General features: G+C 58.9%; 1 protein-coding gene across 3 annotated transcripts in view; it reads right to left on the reverse strand.

Annotated features, from left to right (window-relative positions):
- NFIX (nuclear factor I X) overlaps positions 1–9,687 on the reverse strand; it is a 99,362-nt gene extending 89,675 nt beyond the window's left edge. For all 3 annotated transcript variants that reach the window (XM_069477570.1, XM_069477606.1, XM_069477587.1), the window contains exon 1: positions 9,286–9,687. In XM_069477570.1, coding sequence (XP_069333671.1) covers positions 9,286–9,312 — 27 coding nt within the window. In that variant the 5' untranslated portion in view covers positions 9,313–9,687. The remainder of the gene's footprint in view (positions 1–9,285) is intronic.
- Between the last annotated feature and the right edge of the window lie 1,303 nt (positions 9,688–10,990).

The raw sequence follows: 10,990 nt of genomic DNA on the forward strand, positions 1-10,990 counted from the left end.
GGCATGGGGGTGTTAGGGTATGCAGGCCAGCTCCAAAATTTGCTAAAGGCCAGAGAACAAGCTGTAATTCTGTCCCATCATCAGGATTTAGGGTGGTGTCAATCAGAGAAGGGGCTCAGACTCCACCTAGCCCATGACCCTCTAGCACTGGGTCTAGGTTTTTCGTCTATAAAATCAAGCACTTACTTCATATCAAGCACAGTTTTAAAACACTTTCTGTGAACCAGCTCCTCAGATCCTTATTGCAGTCCTGCTTGCTAGATGCAGAAATTGAGACCCAGAGAGGTTAAGTGACTTGCCCAAAGTCACACAGCTAGTGAGTGGCAGAGCCAGGATTCGAACCCAGGAACCTGGCTCCAGAGGCCCCACTCTCCTAATAACAGTATCTGCCTCACGAAGAAGGATTCAAGGAGACAAGCTGGGGAGGCGCTTTGCAGAGAGCATGACACAGCAAACATGCAGTACCCGTTAGCTTCGAGGATTTTTAGGACAAACATTCATTTCACTATTATCCCATCTCCCTCTACTGTTCTGCCAACCGCCTTTCTTCTTTCTCCAGAGTCAGAAATTGGGAGTTTGTGGCTGGTTGCAGTGGCTCACACCTGTAATCCTAGCACCCTGGGAGGCTGAGGCAGGAGGATGGCTTGAGCTCAGGAGTTTGAGACCAGCCTGAGCAAGAGCAAGACCCTGTCTCTACTAAAAATAGAAAAAATATTGGAGCATGGTGGCACACACCTGTAGTCCCAGCTACTCGGGACGCTGAGACAGGAGGATCACTTGAGCCCAGGAGTTTGAGGTTGCTGTGAGCTACGATGACGCCACGGCACTCTAGCCAGGGCGACAGAGCGAGACCCTAGCTCAAAAAAAAAAAAAAAAAAAGAAAAGAAAAGAAAAGAAAAAGAAAAAGAAAAAAGAAATGGGGAGTTGAAGACCAAAGGGTTAGTGAGATAGCCCCACAGAGGACATGAGTCTCAGAGTTTAACTACATCACCATCCTCTCTATGGCTGCCAGGAGCAGGGCAGTGAGGGTGGGGCCCTCAGCCACTGGGTCCAGAAGGCCAGGGGTGCCCTTGGCAGGGGTGGGCATGTGGCATCCCAGGCTTGCCTCCATCCTAGGCTTCTACAAACCAGGGCAGGGATTTGGGGCTCCCAATTCTATCCGGAGAGGTTAGGGTGGTTGTCACTGCTGCTCAAAGACAGCCAGTGGGGCTGGCAGGCAGAGAGGAGGTGCCATTGGGCAGGTCTCATCTCTTGGGTGCCATTTCCAACCAGGGCCAGGTGTGGCCCAAGTGCAAATGCATGTGTGGGTGTGACTCTTGTCCCCATGTGGTGGGGTAACACGGGACTGTGTGCATGCCATGCCACTCATCCCTGGGTTTGTTGGTGGAGAGTTGCCTATGTGACAATGCCGGGGTCCTGGTGAGCGAGACTGTGTGTGTGACGTGTCAGCTGGCCTCTTGTCTGACATGTGTATGTGTGTATAATACCTGTCAAGGGTTAGCTGTGCTCATGTGTGTTACTGTGTTTCTGGAGTATGTGGGACAGGGTTTCCACTACAGTTTTTTGTTTGTTTGTTTGTTTGTTTTTGAGACAGGGTCTCACTCTGTCACCCCGGCTGGAGTGCAGTGGTGTCGTCATAGCTCACTGCAACCTGGAACTCATGGGCTCAGGTGATCCTCCCACCTCAGCCTCCTGAGTAGTTGGGAGTACAGGTGCACCACCACACCCAGCTAATTTTTTAAAAATTTTGTAGAGACAGGGTCTTGCTATGTTGCCCAGGCTGGTCTCAAACTCCGGCCTCAGACAATCCTCCCATCTCAGCTTCCTAAAGCATTGGGATTACAGGCGTGAACCACTATGTCCAGCCCCAAGTTGGGCACTACTGATATTTGGGGCTGGACTGTTCTCTGTGGCAGGCTGGTGGGGGGGGGGGTCCTGTGCATTGTAGGATACTGAGCAGCATCCCTGGCCACCCCTTCACCTCTGAATGTGACAACTAAAAATGTTTCCAGACCTTCCCCAACGGGCAAAATCACCACTGGCGGCACTGGGTTAGAGTATGTATGTGTCTGTGTGTCTGAGAGTGTGTTATGCGTGGGCTCGTGTGTGTTCCCATGTGTCTGGTGGTATGTGCAGGTGTATCGGTGCTCTCATGAGCCGTTTGGGTGTCTGACACAGTTATCCAGTGTGTGTGCTGTGTGTTTCCTGCTGTGTCTGTGGGTTCCATGTACTCCCATGTGTTTGACGGTGGTGGTAGTGCCTGTGTGCTGTGTGTTTCACGGCATGTGACCGTGTGATTGTGTGTGTCCCGTGTGTCTGTGCTCTGCGTGTGTAATGCTGCATCAATGTGTTCGGGTGTGGCCAAGTGCCTCTAGGTGTCTGTGTGTGAGGGCAGCCTTCTTTGTGTGGGGACGCCTATGTTTGATTGAGGGAGGTGTAGTGTGCCAGTGTGTGGCAGCGTGATTCTTTGTGCCTGAATATGCCAGTGAGAGTGTGTGACTTTGTGTGAGATGGACCCAGAATAAACCCCCCCACCCCCCAGATGATCCAACTGAAGCCGATATTTGGATGGAACCACCTGGATGTTTTGGCCCCCGGCCCCAGCCCCCAGCTCCTGCTTGCTGTGGACTAAAAGGTTGGGGGGGTGTATCGGTGCACCTCTGTGCTGCCCCTTCCTCCAGCCTGGCTCATGCTGATTCAGGTGGGGACAGACAGACTCCCGCTCTTGTCCGATCTGTGCCAGGAAGGCTGGCACCAGGCTTCGGCTGAGGGGGCAGGGACCTCAGTGGTGGCAGTGGGCACTGCCCCCTGCCTGTGCTGGCCACCACCCCGGCTCCCCTCAGGGTGGGGCCCAGTGGGGGGAGAGCTCCCCAGTGCAACTCCCGCTTCTGATTGGCTGCAGAGCGCCGCAGTGCCCGCTACCCGCCTCCCCTCCCTGGCTGGCGCAGCCACATCGGTAGTGGTGGCAAACGCAACTCGGAGTTCTGGGCACAGCTGCGCCTCACAGAGGCCTGCCAGCCCCACCAGAAGCCAGACACCCCAGCTCTGTGCCCCCGACCCCTCCCTGCCCACACGCCCGCCCAGCTGGGCAGCATGGTCACCCTACCCACCACCCCCTCCAGCCACCAGGCCCTGTCCACGCTGCCCCCTCGCCACCAAGCCTGCGCCCCCCTGGCCAAGCCTGCTTGGGGGCCCAGGCCCCTGCACGAGGCCACTCCCGCCCTCAGAGGGGCTCCTCAGGAGGGGGAGGCGGTGAGGAAAGGGGTAGGGGGTGGGGAGCTAGCCCTTCTTCCTTTAGTGAACGCGCCCAGAGCTGGAGCCAAAAATCGAGGAGGAGAGATATTCAGACAGAGCCAAGACGCGTTTGGCAGGAGGAGAGAGAGAGGGAGAGAGGGAGCGGGAGGAGGGAGGAGGGGAGGAGAGAGGGAGGAAAGAGAGAGAGAGAGAGAAAGGGGGAGAGAAAGGGGGGCCTCAGTTTCCAAATTGGCGCCCTCAGAGGCTTGGAGGGACAGTGGGTGGCTCAGGGGTGTGGGACCCAGGACAGGCCGGACTGTGGGGGTGGTGGGGATGGCAGGGATGGTGGGCTCAGGCCCACAGAGACAGCCGGACACCCAGCTGGCCAGGCTAGAACGGACACAGGCAGAAGCCAAGATCAATGTGCGCCGGGCAGACAGAGGGAGGCCTGTGGGCGGCCCAAACACACACACCCGCACCTTGCCGCACACAACGGGCTTCTGTCCATGCCGGGCTGCGGGCATGGGCGGGGCCCCCCGGCAAGACCACAGTGCAGCCTGCTCCCAGCCGCTTGCCCAGCCGCCATAGTGGGTATCACGCATGGTGCCAGAGAGAGGGCCCCATGAGGTGAGATACACAATGACAGTGACAGGGACAGGCCCAGGACACACAATGATAAGGGGGAGGGCAACACCTGGAGATGTGCATTGACATTTACATGGACACAGGTTGACATGGAAAGGCCAACATACGTGTGAGGCACACCAATACACTCCTTGCCGTGACACGTGGACATCCAGAAAAACACACTGCCACAGATGTGACCCATGTCACCAGGACACTGTCACCCCAAAGACAAAGTGCAGAGACAAAGACGGCGACAGGTACACTAACACACACTGCCGCGCACAGTGACATGCCGCAACGGTGCCATGACACAAAGACCGCATCAGGCACAGTGACACTCATAGTGATATACTCCCCGACACCCCCGACACCAAATACACAAGAGACGGAGCGTCCAATGATCTTAGGAGTCACATGCAGGTAGTGCCTGGTGACAGACACTCAGAGACATGTGGAAAGGGACACACGGCCACACAAATACCTGCGGGAATATGGTGGCTCTGAGGCCAGACAAGACAATTAACATGGAGGTGGATCTGGGAGAACCCAGAAAGCAGCTCACAGCCGTCCCCCTGCCCCCCCATCCCCACATCCAGGGTTTTGGGGGCAGGAAAATGAAGACACCCCCTCCTTCCCCCACCCCAGCTTGAGGGAATGGACAGAAGTCCCATCGTCATCACGGTGTTGGAGAAAAGGGCAGGTACCCAGCCCCACTGCCTTCTTTGGTCCAGCTGGAAGAATAAACTCAACCCCAAATTCAAGCTTCACGAGCAAGGGACAGGATCTCTGCAGGCTGGATGCATAGGCTGGGGGTGAGACCACCAGGAGATCTCACCGGCAGCCACAGCACCGCGGCTGCATGCCTGGCCCCTGCACCCACCCCACAATGCCCCTTGATCCATCTGGCCCAATGCCCACATAGGGACACATGCGTCCTGTCCCCATGGTGTGTCCAGGTGACAATGCCCAGGTGCAGATGCAGAAGCAGCTCTGGAGCTTTGGGAACATCCCTGAAGTCACCAGCAGCGCACAGCCGGTCTCCAGGCTCTGCCCCACTCACATTTGGATACATGTGTGCACACGTACTCCTGTACCAGGACTCAGAGCCCCCAAGAAGGAGACCTGGTCTCCACCGCACAGTGCAGACCTTGTCTCTCCCCTGCCCCACCCCACCCCACCATCATCTCTCTCTACCCGCTGCTTGGCTTACAGGACCCCACCCAAGAGAAAGGAGCCGGGCCAAGAGTTAGCCCACATCCTTCCAGACTCTTCTCTTGCCTCCTCCTTTAGGTGGTCCACTTGGATTTCTAGGGTTAGGAGGTGCTTGACCCTGTCTTCTACCCCTCAGAAGCATCCTTCTTCCAGTTGGGAGGGTCTGGGAGGATGACAAACAAAACGACAATAACTACCATTTCTCCAGCACACACTATGCCCTATGCCATCCACTATTCGGAGCCTAATCATGGCCCAAGAGATAGACACCATTGGTGCCCATTTTACAGACCAGGAAAACACTGTGCTGCAAGTCATGGGTTTAGAAGATGCACAGCTGCAGCTCAAACCCAGTGCTGTCTTACGGCAGAGCCTAGCCCTTGACCTCAGCTCGCAGAGCCTCTGTCTGGGAGCGCTCAAGGCTACACAAGACGTTCCAGCCCCCAGCAGAGCCCTGGGCTCCAAACTCGGCCTGGCCCCGCATCAGGACATCTCCTGGAGTACCAACCCAGCCCCAACTGGGGCCTACCCCATCCTGGATCATGCCCACACAACCTCCAGCCCAGCAGTGTGCACGAAGTGGGCAGAGCCTGAGCTGGAGAGAAAATGCGCCATTAAAAGGGGGCACCAACCAGGCTGGCGCAGGGACAGAGGGGTGACCACAGTGACCCAGAGAGAGAGCAGGCATCCGAGAGGCCCTGGCCATGCTCCTCCCCTGGAAGGAGTTTAGGCAGGGGACTGTGCAAAAACAAGAGTACACGAATATCCCGCTGTTTGCGTGGCAGGGTTGGTGTGGGTAGGTGCGTGTCTGAGGGTGAGTGTATATGCGTACGTGCCCATGTCTTTTTGTGTGTTAGCACGTGTCTGCATGTTTGTGTGTCAGTGAGGGGGGAACATGCATTGGTGCATTGCGTGTGTGTGGGTGTGTTTGAGAAGGTATCTATGTACACACCTGGACGAGCCAACAGCACTGCGTCTCTTCTGTGATGAAGGTGTGTGTCCATCCCTCTGTCCGTCCTTGAGCGTGTGTGGGGGTGAACCCACATTTGAGTCTGCTTGTGTCCGAGTGTGTGCTGAGGGCTCTGTGAGTCTGGGAGGTGTCGCTGTCTCCATAAGCCTAAATCCTTATCGGTGTCCTGTCTCCAGGGATGTGTGTGTTTATGTGTTGTGAACATGGGTCCACAGTTTCCTGTGTTCATATATGTGTCAGTGGCCGTGTGTCTCGGAGGTATTGCGGTGTCTCTGAGTCTACATTGATACACGTGTCCCATCACAAGGGGTGCGTGTATGTTAAAGTGTGTTTGTTGCGGTGGGTGAACAAAATTCCATGGTTTCCTGTGTCCATAGGTCCGTAGGTCTGTCGATGGTCGTGTGTCTGGACATCTGTATGAGCGGGACCTTTTTGTCCCCATCCTGGTGCCGGTGGTGGTGTGTGCACGTGTCCACATCCTAGCGTGTGTCTGTTTGTTGGGGGGTCCCATGCGTCCACCCACTCTCTCTTCCTAGGACTCAGGCCTGTGGCTGCAATGGGCTCGAGTAGCTCCAGCAACCACCCCGCCCGGACGCCCTGGATTTCGATGCTTTTTCTAGAAGGAGATTTCCCCCCCCCAACTCTTCCCCCTCGCCCACAGTGTCTTTCCCCGCCAGGGCCCCGCTGCTCCAAGCTCGTTCCTGCTCAATCATTTATTGACTTTAAAATCGAAGCCAATTCTGGTTTGAAAAAAAGAAAAGGGAGAGAGAGGGAGAGAGCGCCAGGCCAGAGAGAGAGAGTCCGAGACGCCAGGGGAGGGGGGAGCAGAGACGGGCCAGAACCAGAGAGATATAGAAGCCCAGAGATGGAGAAAGAGAAACTGAAAAGGGTCAAAAACAAGCCAGAGACAGAGAGAAACAGACAGAGAAAAAGACAGTGAATGAAAGAGGCTGTCAGAAAAACAGAGACCAGCAGAGCAAGCTATGGAAGCAGAAAGATTTGTAAAAACAGAGATGTGGCTGTCGGGAAGGGGCAAGCCAGACCCTGCTGACCGGCTGACAGCAGCCGCCTGCCCAGAGCCGAGGGGTTTCCCTGCCTACCGCGCAGGGCTGGCAGCCTGGTGAGACTGTGCCCACTCCTCTCTGCAGCCACCCTGCACACTCAAGCTGTCGTAGCCTGGATCTGCAGCTCACGTAGATCCGAGCCCTTACTCCCTTTTGGGGTGTCACAGAGTCAAGCCCCATGGCCGTCACCCTGGGTCTGGGGGCCACCCTGGCCTCTTCCTAGCCTTGTCACCAGTGTATTGGCTGGCATTTTCTCTCCCAGGGTGCTGTGAAATTCAAGGGGCGGGTGTCTCACCCAAGCCACGGGGGAGCAGACCTAGATGTCTGGCGTGCTTGCTTGGGGAGCCGGGCTGGCGGCCTGGTGGGCAAGGCACTGTTCGAGCATGGGGTCTAGGCCCCAAACACTGGCCATGCAGGCCAGCCCAGGGTAGCTCCAAAGGCAGCCGCAGCTCAAATCCAGTTGAGTGGACAGGGTTATTATGTGGGGGCCCAACACAGTCATGGAGTTGGAGGCACAGATATGGGGGTCTCCCACACTATGACATGGTGGTCATAGGGCCCGCTCACACCTGCATGCACACTGTGCCATGTCCACATGCATCTGCGCCCTCGCTGACACATACTCAGGGCCACTTTCTACAGGAGAACCCACTCCCTGGGCCATATATACAGCCATGCCACACAAGGCCTGCCCACGGCTGACCCGCAGGGGCCACATGCAAACTCCAGACTGACTCATATGCACATACATTCACACCTGTGCATACAAGAGTGTGGTGTGGCCACAGCTGACACACACTGGACAAACCCTCCCACCCCTCGACACCCATGCATGCTTCAGGCACACCCCAGCCTGAGTAGCAGCCGTATCCACGTGGACTTCCACTCCAAGCCGTGGGCACACTTGGCACATGGCTGGCAGGGCTCAGGCTGGGCAGAGGGGACAGTTAGGGCTTGCCCTAGAGAACCTCCACATGCAGGCCTGGCTGGCAAGCAGGGCTAAGCAAACCCCAGGTGTCCCCTCTACTGAGACTGTGTTACCAGCTGTGGCCTGGCCCTGTGGGCAGCACTGCCAGGGCCACTGTGGGATTCTGGGCAGCTCCTGTGCCCTCTAAGGGCCTCAGACCATGGCCCACAGAGAGTGGGGTGGCAGGACACGCATCCTCCCGGCCTTGGCTGCCGCAGCGCGCAGCGCAGGGAACTTCGCTGGAGGCGGGACGCGCTCTAGCAGCGCGCCAAGGTCGGCGCGGCCGTGCCCGCGACTGGCCCGACGGCATGGCCGAAGTAAGATCGGTAGTGTCCACAGCTGCGTCCTGCCCCTCCCGTCTCTGGGCGGCGGGACGGGATTCCCCAGGCCTGCTGGGTCCACTCTGCAGCAGCCCGGGTCGCTGGGGCCAGAAAGTTTGCGCCGAGAAAAGTTTGTTGGGGGTGGGGGGTACCCACAGCTAGGACGTCCAGGGTTGGAGAGGCGCGGCCCCGGCTGGCAACGCGCCCGCCCCTCTCTCCCCTCCCCTGCCCCTCCGAAATTTGGGAGCCCCGCCATTTTCTTAGCCCCGCTCCCATGCGAGGCCTGAACAAAGACTTTGGGGAGACGCCCGGGCCACTCGGCCCGCCCCGGGCACCCCAGCCGCACTCAAGGGTCGCCGCCACGCACTCCGGCCACTGCCACCCTCGGGAACTGCTGCGCCTGCCCTAGGGAGCGCCGCGGGATCCAGTGTCCCCTCTGCGCCCTCGGGACCACCCTCCTGCCAGTCTGTCACTCTCGCAAACACTGCCAGCGGCCACACCGCTCCGGTGCATGCTACAGTCGCCCACTGGTCGGCCCGAAGTCCCCGCTGCCCACCGCACCCCAGTCAAGCGCGCGCGCACACACACACACACACACACACACACTCGCACTGATAATCGAACTCCCGCCTGCGCTCCAGGGGCAGCGCCACGACGCAGCTGGCCACCCCCCCGGATCCCCCACCAGGAGTCCGCCGGGTGACCAGGGTCGCACGCGCATGATGACGCCCGCACGCGTGCCCGGACTCCCTGCCGCGCAGCTTGCACCCCTCGGTGGCCCACGGGCTCACTACCCCCGGGCGCAGCGCGCCCCCTCCGCCCGCCCGCGCCACCGGCCGGTCTCCCGTGCCCGCTCCCCTCCCCCGATCGCGCGGGGGCGGCGGCCGGTACCTGGGTGAGGCAGTACGGGGAGTACATAGCTGGGCGCCCGGGCGGGAGCGCGGCGGCCGGCCGCGGCGAGGGGAGGCCCGGCAGGCGGCGGCCGCGCTCGGGCTCCGGCTCCGGCTCGGCTGCTCCGGCCTCCGCCGCGCTGCGCCCGCCCGGCCCGCGGCCCCGCGCTCGGCCCGGCGCCGCTCCGCGCTCGAGGCTCGCAGGCTAGGCCCCGCGGGCTCCGGGGCCGCCGCAGCCGCCGCCGCCGCCGCTGCCGCGCTCGCCGCTGCCTCTCGCGTCCGCCGCCGCCGCCGCCGCCGCCGCTGCCGCCGCGCGTCTACTCCATGCCGCCGCCGCTTGGCCGGTCACCCTCGCCCGCCGCTGCCGCCGCAGCCGCCGCGCTGTGAAAGTGAAAGTTTAGACAAAGTTTGGAAGCGGCGCACTCGGGGAGAGGGAGCGGGCGGGCGGCGCGGGCGGGAGGAGGGGCGCGGGGAGGGGCGCGCAGGGCGAGGGAGCAGCGGCCGGCGCACACACGCACACACATGCACACACACACACGAACGCATGCACACACGCGCGCGGGGGCGCACACCGACGCGGCCGCCCTGACACGTGCTGGCCAGCGGTCCAAGGCAGACACACGCTGACACGCGGCGGGGCTCGGACCCCACCACACATGTCACGTACAAAACGCATGGCCACGCGATCCACGCTCGGACAACAAAGCACACTCAGACAACGCACACAAAGCACAAGACACACGTCCTGACACACAACCCCTACACACACACACGCTGACACACACACCAAGTCTGGCAAACCACCATGACCCACACACTGACATGCACCATCACATGATGGTGCCCACGCACACAAGCTGCACATAGACACGCAGAGACCCACTGACACACGACAACACAGACCTCACATAGACACACACTGATAAGACACCAAGACACACCAGTGCACAATGACATGTACAGATTCACACTGATGCACATACACTGACTGAAACATGTTCCTGCATGACACTGACACACACACACCATCACACAACCACACCCTGACACATTTCAGATACACAACTCCTACACACACACATATGGAGTCACACCAAAACATATTGGCAGTTGTAGCAATATACCCCAACATACACAGTGACACTGATAAAAGGAAGATGCACCAACACATTGTCACACACACACACACCATCAAACACCTGGACATAACTGCCAAACAACATGGGGAGAACTGTGATAAAAAGAGATACAAAGTGTCGTGGATACAAACCAACATGGGCTGTCACAGCATAACACACAAGCACATCCATTACACACAGTGTTGCCCGGATGTACCCCCAGGCCTTGGGTACACTGACTAACTGTCCTGATTGCCAGGTAGCTGATAGATCCCCTGGGAGAATCACCCCACCATGCATGCAGGTATCACACACCCAGGCCCCTTGCATGCCCCCACAACACACACACGTGTAAAATGGCCCTGGTCATGGGTATACACAAATACAGCAGGGGACACAGCTTAGTTCTCAGGGACAGAAATGGGCACAGGGGCCCGAGGTACATACACTCATACACTGTGGTGAGCTTCCCACCCCTCTTGCAGGCCCCTGACTCCTATTTCCAGGCAGAAAGGAGTAGAGGGAGAGATAGTGCTGGGGACCCCAGTGGGCGGTAGGGAAAGCCCTCGGGTGACCCCCAGGGTAGGC

This window comes from Eulemur rufifrons, chromosome 2, assembly GCF_041146395.1.
Source record: "Eulemur rufifrons isolate Redbay chromosome 2, OSU_ERuf_1, whole genome shotgun sequence".
In the NCBI taxonomy this organism is placed as follows: Eukaryota; Metazoa; Chordata; class Mammalia; order Primates; family Lemuridae; genus Eulemur; species Eulemur rufifrons.